The sequence below is a fragment of the Haemaphysalis longicornis genome, unplaced genomic scaffold, assembly GCF_048455015.1.
Source record: "Haemaphysalis longicornis isolate Haplotype H1 unplaced genomic scaffold, Haemaphysalis longicornis Haplotype H1 scaffold_9, whole genome shotgun sequence".
NCBI lineage: Eukaryota > Metazoa > Arthropoda > Arachnida > Ixodida > Ixodidae > Haemaphysalis > Haemaphysalis longicornis.
In genome coordinates, this window is record NW_027526460.1 from 153,559,342 (window position 1) to 153,574,221 (window position 14,880).

The 14,880-nt window shown below is 46.3% G+C and overlaps 1 protein-coding gene across 2 annotated transcripts in view; it reads left to right on the forward strand.

Moving 5' to 3' along the window:
• Positions 1–10,204, forward strand: part of LOC144151955 (beta-hexosaminidase subunit beta-like) — a 96,541-nt gene extending 86,337 nt beyond the window's left edge. For both annotated transcript variants that reach the window (XM_077683142.1, XM_077683143.1), the window contains one exon: positions 9,278–10,204. In XM_077683142.1, the coding sequence (XP_077539268.1) occupies positions 9,278–9,365 (88 nt within the window). In that variant the 3' untranslated portion in view covers positions 9,366–10,204. The remainder of the gene's footprint in view (positions 1–9,277) is intronic.
• The last annotated feature ends 4,676 nt before the right edge of the window (positions 10,205–14,880 follow it).

Consider the following 14,880-nt stretch of genomic DNA (forward strand, 5'->3'; position numbering starts at 1 on the left):
CACCATAGCTGGAACTACCGTATCATTCAAGTATGCCTCGATCTTTTGCAGCCTAGCCCCGACGCTCTCCTCATTGTGCTCAATACGGGTGAGTCGGTCGTTTATCTGCTTGATACTATCATTAATCGCAGATAGAGCCTCCTTGATTTCCGACTTTGCCTTAAGCTGCAACTGACTGGGCGGAGTAAGGGCCCGCTTCTTGGGAGCTGGGCACTCTGCGACCTCGCCCTCTGACGGAGCAACCTCCATGGACCTTGGAACTTCGCTATCTGAGGGACGCTCGCCCTCTGACGGAGCAACCTCCATGGACCCCGGAACCTCGCTATCAGAGGGACTCTCAGAGGACTCGGACTTGTTACGAGTAATCTCTCTGCGGAGCTCGATCAATTCGAGAGTGAGCCTCTCTACCGCCGCCCTGAGGCTGTTGTTCTCCTTTTCCAGCGATAGAATCCTATCTCTTTCTAGACTACGATTCGCTTGGGTCATTGGCTGATCCGCGCCTTTTTCTTTGCCCTTAACCTTGTTGGCCCACGAGTCTGCGCCACCACCAGCCGCGAAGCGCGCCTGCGGCCCTCTGGAGCGGGAGCGACCTCTGCTCCTGCTTGCGTCTCGCTTTTTTGATGACGCACGACGTCGACACCGAGAGCGGCAGCGCGAGCTAGCTCGCCCCCTGGATTCGGACCTGTCGCTCACCGTCTGCGTCTCTTCCTTGACCATCTGTGCCTTCGCGCGCTCTTGACGTCTAAGACGCACCACGTATGGCATCAAGTAGCGTTTCTTGCACGATTTATCCGCTGTCACATGCAAGCCCCCGCACAGCTTGCATTTCGGGTTGCACACATGTGGGTCACTTGGGTTGCGCACGCCGCAGCCCCTACATTCCGAAACACCGGGTGTCGGGCAAACGTCCTTCCGGTGTCCATCTTTCCGCAAGCGTAGCATACGTCCACTTGTTTTCGATATAAATAGCACCGCACTAGAGTAGGTCCATATCTCACAAATTTCGGTACACGAAGCCCATCGAATACAATAATAACAGATCCGGAGTTCTTGATTCTCTTGACGCCGAGCGCCAACGGGTTACGGTCGTTCAAAATGTTCCTTTCAAGGGTTGCAGGCCCGTCTGCGATGTCCACGTTTCTAATAATCCCCTTGCACGTATCGCTGGGGGCGGTCTCGTAAGCGTTGACTTCGAAGACCTTCCCGGCCACCGTTATGAACTTGATGCGAGCGTACTTGTCCGCATTTTCTCTTAGAGGGGTGCTGGCCACCATAAGGTTTTGCGTAATGTTTGGGCAGATTACGTCATGCAGCGTTTGCTCCGAGCTCAAGCTTGCCGCTTCGGTAATCGCCTTACCCACGGTGGGGCCCACTTTCTCCAAATTCAATCCCCCTCTGGGGCGTATCACAATCTTGATGTGCTCCTGAGGCATGGGAGGCATGCGTGAGGCCTTTACCACCCGATTCACGACGCTGGAAAACGGCCGGCGTGCACCCACCTTCTCTTCGCTAGCGTAGCTATCGTGCTGCTCTCGGCTGACTTTTTTTTCTCTTCGGCTGGTGACCTTCTTCCAGCCCGATTCCTTGTCAATATCGTCTTCGGCGATGAAATCGCCTTCCACTTGCATCGAATCCGCCGCCATGACAGCTGTCGCAGAGTTCGCCGTGCCAGCAGCGAGGGCAGCCACCGGCGCGTCGCCGCGCTAGGCCTGCCGAGCGTTAGGCCTACCGGTCGCCAGCGTGGCGCTCGGGGAAAAAGTTCAGTACTTCGGTGAAGAGATCACCCACCGGCGAAAACCTGGTATCCACAGAAGCGCTGCAACTTCCGGCGTTGGTTGAAGCCAAAAACACAGCGATAAAAGTAGATTATCCGACCGAAATCGTTCAAACAGTTGGGAGCCGATCTTGTCACGTCTGCACTGGTCGGCGCCCCCTGGCGGTCTCCACTTCGTGTGGTGTCGTTGTGAAAAGAAGGAATGACTGCGGGGTACGTTCCAGAGACGTATACGACTGCAAATGTGGCCGGTGGTTAGTATAAACGGAAGAAAAGTATTGTGAGAAAGCCTTGGCAATTTCTTTGGGCTCGGAGAGGGTGGATCCATTGCAGTCGATTTTTTGTTAGAGGGACATCAGCAGAAAACTTCTAAGGAAGGAGTTGGGCAGCTAGAACTGCCTTTTGGGGTTAGTGTCTTCTTGTCGAATTCATTTCTTTAGTAGTTTTCTTCGCTAGCTTCAGCAAGGTATTTAATAGACTACAGTGGGACTTGTATCGTTTAGCAAAACACATATTAAAGGGCTGACGCTTCTTTTTTCATACATGTTTTCTTTCTTCCTTAAACTTATTAGAAGACCATTTGTCATCCAAGGGTTGTGCGGATACTTGTATTTCTTTTTACATTGGACAGTACGGGTATTAGTTGACACGGCGAGTAAAAATAACGAGCAAAATTTTCGCAAGGCTGCATCGGGGTCAGACATAGATATAGTAGGCACCCAATCAGTTGTACTGATAGCATCAACAAAGAAATCGGAACTAACTACAGATGTAAAATGGCTAATATTACGTGTGTGGGTTATGCTTTGGAGTGTGAGAAAAACAGGAAAATGATCGGTGATATCAGTGTCCACAAACCCCACACAGGGTGGTGACGCCATATTGGATAACACGTGATCAATAAGTGTACCGGTACCGTGAAATCCTACTCGAGTTGGACACTCAACAACCGATTTGAAACCAAATCCAGTGAAACAATCAGTGTCATTTGCATAAGAAGTACTATCCGTGTCAAGCAAGTTAATACCCACATCACCTATAATTACTGCGTTCTTATTTTCAAAAGTTAGCTTAGAAAAAGCTTCACTGACACGACGCAAAAATCACAAAAGGAAGACGATTGTGAGCGATAAATGCAACCTAGAATTAGGTTTTTTTCGTTATTAAAGAGCACTGGAGTGATTTGTAAACATTGCGGGATTACGAGCGAAAATTGCGGGATTGCGAGCGCAATACGAGTCCCTAGGCCCTGTTTCGACCACTCTGAGCGCGTTTACGCGAATTTATTTACTAGAAAAATCCATTCGAAAATGCTGTTCTTCTCTCTGCACCCCCGCCCATTTTCTGTGGCGTTTTCATGTGACGTCAAGAGGAGATGATCTGGCAATTGGCTGCGCTACTGCACGGCTCGGCGGCCTTCGGCAGAGTCAGTCGGCCAAGCGTTTCGTCCGCCGGCTGCCGACGGGTCGTCGCAATTCGTTCACTCAATTGAAACGAAGTCAGGACACGTTTGTGAATAGAAGAATGTGCCTTTCTTTATTTTGTTTGTGCACTGTATCTAGCTCCAAGTCAAGGTCACTTCACAACACAAGCGCTGCACAAGCGCACATGCGACGCTTCGCTGACTGGTACGCCAGTAGGAAAATATAAGGCCACTTGAAGGCGGGAGAAGAGTCAGAGAAGTCATTATAGGTACTAAGGAAATAAAATCAACTGAAAATTTTACCGTACAGCGTACAACTAGGGTGCAGGAAGCAATTTTTTGCGCTGGGCGACCAAGCACAGCGGTCAGCAGCACGACTACGCTTCTGCGAACGCTTTTCTGTCTAAAAAATGCAATTGCTAGACGTCAGAGATTGTGGAAACTAGGGGGACGCTTACTGCACGAGCGCAACACAACAAATAGTCACTTAAGCTGCTTGAAATGCTAAAACTAAATAAAAGTGTAAAATGGTTATACATCATATACCTTATATTTCCACACTGAGCAGCGCTCGCCCTGGTCGAGTGTTCTCGAGCGCTGGGTTTCTCTTTGCAACTGTTTTGCAAGTCACCAGTTCGAATCCTCGGGGGTCTTTTTCTTTTACAGCCGATTTTTTGTGCTATACTGAGTTCACCTTTTTTGGGGGACGGAACATTCACTGCTCCACGAACTAGTTCACAGTACGCGCGCAGGCTGACACTGGCGCGCTAGCGAGTTCACGTTGGCGTGTTGTTGCCATAAGCACTGACTGCTTGCGGGCAGTGGGCACAGGCCACAATCCACAGACCCTTGGCCTGTTGCGAACACGCTTTTTACGATACAGGCATGAGTGACGCAAGCTACAAATATGGGGGAAAGGCGCTTGGCATTTGAGCGTCTGTTGGGACGCGGAGGGCGTTCATCCACTGCGTAGGCCTCGGCTAGTTATTGCTACGATTACAAGCCGTCCTGGGAGGCTTATCTTATGCATTTTACAGCCAACAACATGGAAGAAGCGCGGTACGACGATTACTGAGATATCGAGAATGCCCATCCAACGATGCCGTCGGATGTCAAGCGTGTTGCTTTACAGAACAGAAACCAAAACTTGTTTGAATGCTAACCAGTCACGGTGCGTCTGCTCCCGTCGTCACATCCTCAAGTTGGCTCGGCCGCCGCAAACCGCGCACGGTAATTTTTCTTCTGTTGCGCTTTGTAAAATAATTGCCGACTTGTCAACCGGATAAACGATGAAAAGTGTGCTAATTTGATCCAGTCTACGCAGTGCAAGCAAAAATGGGAGCTTGACAAATACACTTCAGTGTCCCTTTAAGAAATGAGCCGTCTACGCACACTGAATCGCAATAATTCACATTTAATTCAAGGTCACATCTGCGCGTGTAAGCGACATCTTGGGAAAGAAAAATCGTGGCGCCCCCATGACTATCATTATGGCGATGGCAATATTCAGTTTGATGAGACGGTAAACCGCTCATGTCGTTGTCGGCGTGAGAACGCCAAGTCTCTGATATGCAAGTGAACGTGAAGGCATGCTGAACTGAGGAAAGGAAGTTAGTAATTGCATCTATATTCTTACGAAGGCTACGTGCATTGAAGTGAATGAGGGAACGACTCAATTTGCAAAGTTTACACAGCACAGATTCTGGAGAATGAAGGCTGTGAAACGAGAGAGTGAACTAGACCCTACTTAGGGGATAAGCGAAGGGGCGTTTTATAATGCATCACGTAAAGATTCGAAGATCGGACTCAGTGGAAATGTGATACACTCTGCTGTGGCTCTTTCCGGGCTTTAATCTGACAGTTATCGGTCCACAAGTGCTTCCACTTGTGTTCCTTTTTGAGTGCCAGTGCATTTGAGAACATTTTCTTGTTATCAAGAGTTAAATGGTCCTTAACACAGATTGGCAGGTTAGTGCCACCAGAGAAGTCGATATTGTCAGTGCGCAGTCTGGCTCTGCGAGCCTTTCTAATGAACTCATTTTTTTATCACGCGAGCAGAAGCGAGCGATGATGCTCTTTTCGGTGGTCTTAGAACTAACACGGCGAACCCTGTCGATATCGGCGGGTGAGACGGGGCGTTCGACAGCATCGCCGATTCGTCTCACAATGGCTGCGCAATCCCCACCCTGTGATGAAGGCACACCCTTGATCTCAACATTATTCATTCTTGAATACTGCTCGAGCTCAGCCGAGTGCTTCAGTCGTGCTTCATTTTCGAGTGCTTCATTTCGTGCCAAGAACGCTTTGTAGGAGGCCAGCAGGTCTTCCTGTCTCAGCTTCATTTCTTCGAATTCTTGGCTGATAAAACGAACACTTTCACAAAGCGAAGCATTGTCACCCAGACCAAGATCTTTCAACTTGATGTTAACTAATCAAGTTGAAAGACTAAAGACACCAAATCATCAATCAGTGAGTCCAACTTCTCATTCAAAAGATTCAAAAGTTCTTCGAGAGATTCAATTTTTTTTCGCTAGTTGCGCTTGAGTGGCGATAGTCCTTAGCTAACAAAGAATACTTGAGACAGTCAAATTATACATGGCCCGTAACTTCTCTTATTTGCGTCAACGCAGAAAATGCGATTGGTCAAGCGAAATACTATTGAAATACGATCCAAATACACAGAAGATGCATTGAAACAAGCGAAGGTAAGGGTACAACCAACATATCTAATTTCATCTTAGCGAATAATTCCAACACACTCGTATGTACGAAACCAGAGCGGGGAAGTTGTGGGATATAAAATAAAGTCGATTGAATTGAAGGATTAGAGCCCAATGCCGACAACAAATCAAAGAACGGCGCATTGCCCACGTCATAAGAAGGAGCGTACCAATTTCTTATGCATCCTAGAGAAAAACGAGAGACGGTGTGCGTTTGTTTAGGTGCGGGGAAGAAGGATTGCCTTATCATGCTTCCTTCGCGTCTCGGCTCGTGCGTTCTATTGCACGTAGTCATGACAAATGTGCTATGTGTGCACATTGCAGTGTTTGAACGTTGTTCTTGTTACTTTCTCCGTGGAACATACACACTTGGGGGATTGGCCAAGAAGCGGAATTCTTGAGGCGCACTGCGCTTGCGTTTTATATTGTTTCACGAAACTATGAATTTTAAACGTACAGGTCGTAGAACAGTGGTTGCTAGCTTGAAACCTGAACGTTAGTACAGGTGATTCGAACAAGTCGACACCAGAAACCTGACTTTAAGGAAGGGTTAAGTGCGCCAGTCTGCTAGCTGATGTGATTCCAGCTCTTTTTTTTTATTTTAGTACCCTAAGGGCCCGTGATGGGCATTACATAGGCGGAGAGGGGGGGGGGGTGTTAGCAAAAAAGGCAATACTATATCACAGTTGTACGAGGCGTAGCACATAAAGTACATCATTATTCATCGCTCTTCCTTGTGTCCTTTTTGTTTAACAGGGTATGTATCAACGCAAAAAAGTTAGTAGTTAAACGGTGTTACGTATAAGGTGCTAAGAAAATCAACGCGTCGCATCAAAAACACCCGTTGGCACATTGAAAAGCACACATACAATACAATAAAACAATTGCAACCCTTGTGCACACTACAAGATTGCATTGTACAAGTGAAACTGCAAACAAAAATATACGTTTTACAACAAGTTCTTCCAAAAAGCAGTTCCTAGGGCTTACTGGTAATAATTTTGGCTAATAAATGAGTGCAACGCTGTCTTAAAGGAAGATGACTCTGTTAGATGTACGATACTTGCCGGGAGCAAGTCCCATTGCTGTACTGACAAAGCAAGGGGGGAGTTCTTATACTTTTTGGTTCTAGAAAGAATCGGTCGTACTTTGTGCGCATGATCAGTTCGGGCGAAAATGTGATGAGCCGGAAAAACATTAGATGACCTGAAAGATGACTCAGAGTAGTAAAGGGGGTGAAAAAACAACAAGCGCGAAAATTTTCTTCGGGTATCGAGATTAGGCAGATCAAGAGAAGGTTTCAGAGCAGATACGCTTATATCAGACGAGTAGGAGTGTCAGAAAATTTTGCAGCTTTGTTGTGTACATTTGAGGTAGTTAATAAAGGTCGTTTGGTGTGGATTCCAGATAACAGAAGCACATTTTAATGCGGATCTTACTAAGAAAATGTACGCATGCAGTTTGGTATTGCTGTTAGCTTGAAGGAGGCGGCGTTTAAGAAATCCAAGTTTTTTTAGGGCCTTTTTAGTTATGTATTCAACGTAAGTGCTCCAGCTTTTATCGGAAGTAAAGAATATACGCATATATGTAAATAAAGAGTGTTTCAATTCGATAGTTGCCAATAAAATACAGATTGGAAGGAGTATCTTAGAGGGTAGAAAAAGTCATGCGTTTGGTTTTTGGTACGTTACTCTGCATTTGCCATGTATTGCACCATTCTAATATTTTGTAAAAGCCATTCTGTAGACTAACGACGTCATCAATGTTAGTTATCTGCTTATAAAGAACGCAGTCATCCGCAATGAGGCGCAAAGACGAGGTAATACAGCATGCTATAGCATGAATATAGATAAGAGACAGAATAGGACCCAAAACTGAGCCCTGCGGGACTCCCGACTTAACACAGCAGCTACTGGATGTGCAATGATTAATGTTTACAGATTGAGACCGGTTTGTCAGAAATTATTTTATCCAGGCAGTAGTTTTGCCATTCTGCTGAACTTTAAGCATTAGTCGATTGTGGGGCATGCGATCAAATGCTTCGGGAAAATCTAGGAATATTGCGTCTGTGTAAAAGGGCATCTGGATAGATTTGTGAAGGTCAGTTACCAATTCAAACAGTGTGATTTGGCATGATCGCTTACACCTGAATCCATGTTGATTTTCTAATAGTATAATTATTTGCATTTGAATGTGCCATTATTGGTTGAATATAATATATTCCAGTATTTTGCAGAAAACTGCAGTTAGGGAAATTAGTCTAAAATTCTTGGGATTAGTATTACCCCTTTCTTGAAAGAAAAGAAGTGACGAAGAAACGAAAATAGTCTAATACACAAGGAATCAGATTCGATATATAGCCAGGCATTCGCCTACAAAGCTCCTAAGGATGCTTAAGTGCACCGAATTTTCTTTTTCAACGAGATTAGCGGGATGGGGAAACAAATGCAATACAGTGGGGTATTGCTGCATTGCGTCATGCCCCCGCCTAAGCTGGGACGTTACACAGAAATGTCTGTCGACCAGCAGCACAAATACTGCAAGTACGTTCTTCGCACAGGAGGTTATCTGATAAATGCAACAAAAGCAGAGCCTAAAAACTTCCACTCGGCTAACTGTAAATTGCGGTTAAACCAACAGTTTTCGAATCGGAAACCAATGGCGTACGTCGTTCACAGCTTTTACCGAGCATATGTTGAGAGCCCGCTCAGGAGCACTTTGGACCTGCCGTGGTAGCTCAGTGGCTAAGGCGTTGTGCTGCTGAGCATGAGGTAGCGGGTTCAATGCCCGGCCGCCGCGGGCACTTTTCTGATGGAGGCGAAAAGCAAAAAAAAAATGCTCGTGTGTTCGAGATTTCGGCGGATGTAAAAGATTCTCAAGTAGTCAAAAATAACCCGGAGGCCTCCACTACGGCTCGCCTCGTCGCCTGGGTAGCGTCGGCGCGTGAAACCCTAGAATCAATCAATGGGGACCACTTCGGATAGCAGCAACCCTGAGCCGCTTTACCCCATCAGCAGCCAACTGCCTGCGCTAGAGTTCGCATTGTCAACAAAAGTGCACTTGAATATGACGACGAAAGTCCTCCTCCACAACATTTTGTTTTTGTGAGCGTACATAGTTGTAATTGTACGTTGTTGTGAGGGGCCACTTACGTCTCCTTAGAGAGGTCAATCTTAAGAGTCGTTTCAGTGTGGTATATATAATCTTGCGTATTTATTTCTGTAAGCGGGGCTGCTCCTTTGTGTTATAGGATTTCTGTGTAAATAAAAAGTTTCCCGCTTTTCCGACTTTCCCCCAACTTGAACCCTTCCTTGACATGAGGTACGCGAGCCTAACGAGATTTCCTCGGCACTTTTGCAGGCGCGGGATTCCCGTGCACCCACTGAACAGCCTGGCATGCGACGATGACGAAGAGATCGACTTTAAAGAAGTGTTCGAACTCGACTAAAAAAACAAGTTGGCGGCCTGACGTGACCGTGGGGGTGCACTGGACTATTACAGCGAAGAGCATGTTTTACTCGTGATGTTTTCTGTAAGAGTGACCATTATAGATGCAGCCGATAAAAGGCGTCGTTTTTTTTCGGTACATTTATAGGTAGAATGCGGTTGAATTTTCGTTGTCGCTGCTACAACCGGTGAAACGTGTCGTTTTCAGCCATGCTGCAAGATGCCAATCTGAAACTTCTTGCTGATAGAAGGAAAACGGCCCAGCTCGATATTTTCCCCCTCTTCTACTTTTCCAGTGCAGGTTTCTATTCTCCAGAGTACATAACAAGAGACACAGCCAGGTGTTTACGTTATCAACATAGTCACAGAATTTCACCTATATTTGCGGACTTACCTCACAAGAATTGGTATTTTTCCGAAAGCAATTTCTAATTGAATTGCTCAGCCTCAACATTCTTCATGCTTGTCATGCCGAGCTGAAACTGCGTACATATCTTGTTCATGTAGCTTGTTCTGTTTTTGTTCTGTTGTGTTTCCGTTCTGTCACTCGTTTTTCTGGAGTACATAGTGAAATGTGAATTTTGTACCACAATATACGTGATCGGAGTTTTTCGAACAATTATTTCATCTCCTGTATTGACAATGCTTCGTCCGGAGTATGGCATAAATTAAGAATAAAATGAATGAATAAACGTATACGTAGGCAGGCTCTCTCCCTCCACCGACGTCATAGAATACCCTGGAGACACCCAAGCACTTCTTGTTAGTTTTCAGTGCGAACACATTAACGTCCAGCTAAACTATCTAGGGTGACCTCATGCCAAATTGTTGAAATGATGACGATGATGATGATTAAGAAGTTCCATTTTTTAACCATATCGAGATTCACGGTGTTGCGACCGGGCGGGGGCACCCGATGCGATCTCCGTGGCCTCCGACATACGAGTGGTAGCGTGTATGATGCGAGCGGCCAGCCGCTGTTGCAGGCGTGAAGAAGTCCAGAAGCCGTAGGCTGACGTAACTGTTTACTTCATAGCGAGAGGTGAGCCGAAGCCAAAGAACAATGCCCCGACGGGCGAGGTTACAATACAGGACTCGAGCAGAGCGACCGCATGGATTCGCTGCTCAAACAGGAATGGTTTACAACACTTGCGGGGGTCTATTTATACCGAAAAGCGGTAACGGTCAAAAGGCAACAAGCGGCAACACGCCACGAACGTCACAGACACACACAACGCTCTTTCCAGAGTTCGTAAGCCGTTGGTAGCTTCCGCGCACGTTGAGTCCGAGAGAGGGGAGAGAGGAGGACTCCGTTGCGATCGACGGGGCCTCTGTGACCTTGAAGAGCGTGGAGACGAGCCTCGCCGGTTGCCGCGGAAGTTTTGAAGTTCGCCCAAAGCGAAGCGTCTGACGCGCCTTGTCGCAACTTGTCGCCGACATGGTGGCGCCTGACGGCAGAAAGGCGCACGAGGTGGCTTCGCCGCACTGCCGTGGACTGCTGCGGGAAAGTACGGCGGCGCTGGCCGATTCGTAACAACGGTGACTTCAGTTGTACCGACCCTCTACCATAGGTCGGCGAACTCACTCATGAGTCCACTCACTCACACTCATTTGGACTCAAACTCACGCGTGAGTTTGAGTTTGAGTGAGCGCGAGGCTAGTGTGGCATGGTGAGTTTGAGCTTGAGTGAGTTTGAGCCGCGTGATCCTGACTGAGTTTGAGTCCAATTAAATTTAAGTGCGCCTGAGACCTAGTGAATTCTGAGTCCATTTTGAGTTCTGAGTACATTTTGAGTTTGAGTCCATTTTCTGAGTACATTTTGAGTTTGAGTCCATTTTGAGTTCTGAGTACATTTTGAGTTTGAGTCCATTTTGAGTTCTGAGTACACTTTGAGTTTGAGTCCATTTTGAGTTCTGAGTACAATTTGAGTTTGAGTACATTTTGAGTTCTGAGTACACTTTGAGTTTGAGTCCATTTTGAGTTCTGAGTACATTTTGAGTTTGAGTACATTTTGAGTTTGAGTACATATGAGTTTTGAGTACATTTTGAGTTCTCAGTACATATGAGTTTTGAGTCCATTTTGAGTTTGAGTACTTATGAGTAGCCTAGCAGCCAGCTATGGTTGTCTGTTAAGTTTCATGCGTCACTGTGGGCTCGGAATTCAGGTTACCTGCGGGTACGGCACCAATCGCGATCTGCATGATCGGTTGGGAGGGAGGGGGTGTCTGATTTTTTTAATTTCTTGTTGAATTTTCATGGCCATAAGCACTTGCTGTATACCTAATTTTCGCGGCTGGGCGCGTGAGTGATATTTGACTGGGTAGGTCATAAAAAAGGGTTGTCTTAACTTTTTCTCCTGACGGATCCACTAAGAGTGTGGGAAAGGGTGGTGTGGGAAAGCACACAGGCGCTGGCGTGCTGGTTGTTCGCCTGCTACTGTTAACGGCTTGAAATACTAAGGGTCACAAAGGAAGAGGTGAGAGCCAGGGGGAAATGGGGGCGGGGCTGTCCTTTCTGGTGTTTCAAATGAATTAGCTGAATTGACTCTGCAGCGCCCCTTAAGACAGAATAATGACCACTTTAGATTGGGTGAAAAGTGAAACTGATGCGGCTAAGGTGTGTAATGTATCAAATGAAAGGTCCGGATTAACGGAATCAAGCGGGGTAAATAAAAAAATGCTTCCTGATTGTATTCATCAGGCAGTCATAAGAAGTCATAGATTGGGTTAAAATTCAAAATGACGCTGCGAGAGCATGTGGGGAATCAAATTCAAGGTCTCGATGTGGGGAATCATTCGGGACGAAAATGCGTTATGGATATATCTTGACGTAGTCATGGTAAGTCATAGATTCCGTTAAAATTCAAGTTCATAACGCTATAGCGTGTGGCGTATCAATATAAAGGTCTCGATGAGGGTAATCACGTGCTTCGTGATTATTATCATGACATAGTCAAAATGGGCCATAAATTAGGTTAAAATTCACAATGATGCCACTGGGTGTCCGGGGCATCAAATTGAAGGTTCCGATAAGGGAAATCACGTGGGACAAAAACGTGATAGGGCTATATCATGAGATAGTCATGGTTAGTCATTGATTGGTTTAACATTCAAATTCCGCTAGGACGTGATGGGTATCAAGTTAATGGTCTTGATAATCACGTGGTAGAAATACAAAAATGCTTGCTGGTTATAATCATGAGATTGTCATGGCGAGTCTTATATTGGGGTAAAATTCGAAGTGACCCCGCTAGGCCGTGTAGGGTATAAAATTTACGGCCTTGACGATGGGAATCACGTGGTACCAATAAAAAAGGCTTCGTAGTTCGAATCATGAAATAGTCATTATGAGTCATAGATTGTGTTAAATTCAAGGTGAGGCCGCTGAAGCATGTGGGGCGTCAAATTGAAGGTTCCAGTAAGGGAATCACGTCGGACACTTAAATAATGCGTCCTGGTTACAGTCATGAGCCATGGTTAGTTTCACTGGTATGAATTTCATATGACCCTGGTAGGATGTGTGGGGTATCAAATTAAAGTTCTCGTCAAGGGGGATCACGTGGGACAAATATAAAAATGCTTTCTGTTTATAATTATGAGGATATAGCAAAAGGTATATAGCAAAAGGTACACACTCACACTCACTCACTCACATGCACTCACTCACGCACTCACTCTCACTCACACTCACACTCTCACTCACACTCTCACTCACACTCACACTCTCACTCTCACTCACACTCACAGTCACACTCTCGCTCTCACTCTCAGTCTCACTCCTCACACTCACTGCTCACACTCACGTCTCACACTCACACTCTCACTCTCACTCTCCCTCACACTCTCACTCACACTCTCACTCTCACTCTCAGTCTCACTCACTCTCACTCACACTCACACTCTCACTCTCACTCACACTCACACTCACACTCACACTCTCACTCTCACTCTCAGTCACACTCTCACTCTCACACTCACTCACTCTCACTCACACTCACACTCACACTCTCACTCACACTCTCACCCCACTCTCACTCTCTATCACACTCACACGCACACTCACACTCTCATTCTCTATCCCACTCATACTCACACTCACAATCTCACTCACACTCACACTCAAACTGACACTCACACTCACACTCACAATCTCAATCACACTCACACTGACACTCACACTCACTCTCACACTCACAGTCACACTCACTCTCACACTCTCACTCTCACACTATCTCACTCTCACCCTCTCTCTCTCTCACACTCTCACTCTCACTCACTCACTCTCTCACTCACTCTCACTTTCTCTGAAACTCTCTCTCTCACTCTCTCTCTCTCACTCACACTCTCTCACTCACACTCTCACTCTCACACTCTCTCACTCCGACACTCTCACACACTCTCTCTCTCACTCTCACTCCCTCTCTCACTCTCACTCTCTCTCTCTCGCACACACTCTCTCACTCTCTCACTCACACACTCTCTCAAACACACACACACGCACTCACACACGCGTGCATGCTGGAAGTTAACAACTGGGTACGGTGGAAGTCATTGCTTACAGCGAAAGCGTGGTGTTTTTCCGAGCTACGAGAGCTCATCCGACCTAGAAAATGCTAATAAAAACTAATACAAGTGCCTCAGCAAACAACGAGGCACTTTTTTGTTTGTCCCACGTGATTTCCCTCCTCGAGACCCTCAATTTGATACCCCACATTCTTTAGCGCCACACCTCTCTGCATTTTCTCCCAATCTGAGACGATCTATGACTCCCGTGTTACACGATTCTCCATTTTCGATATTTTTCTGATTTCTTTTTTAGATTTTTAACATTTAGTTTTATCAATTCTCTACATTTACGCTTTTATAATGATTACAGGTTGAACTTCCGTGATATCTGCATTTTTGTGTATATGCAGGGCGTTACACGATCATGGCGGGGATAGGGTGAGGGGTGTACTCGGCAAAGAATGCTATGCAATAAAACAGCAAAGGTATATCAATGAACGCCTCGCGCTTCAGAGATTCGCGGGGACAGTTCGCTTTGGCACAGGATGCAGAGCAAGAATGCACGGAAGCGTAACCCTAAACAGCTTCGACATAAATGAATGGAGCAGTGAGCGCACGTCCCCTCATACAATCTTGCTTGTTTCGACCTGGGGTCCCAGCACACCATCGAGCCTGGACCGCCTCTGTCATGAACACGAATACGGAGCCTACATCAAGAGTTTGGTATCCAATATATACGTACAATTGCTTCCAACCAGCGCTACTCTTCATGGGCAGCAGGTATAGCTGTATTAAATCTGCAACGAAAATTGTTTCCGACCTCACAGGAGCTACGTTGTCATGTCGTGGCGAATGCAAGAGTTGGAGCTCTCGAATTTGCACCCGTAATATTTTTACCACGCGTGAATTTGAAAACACTGACTGCTAATGAAATCATAGTCCCTCTAACCCTGAGTAAATTCCTAGCATGAGAGAGTTGTGAGGCCATTTGAGTTCTGAATTCATTTTGAG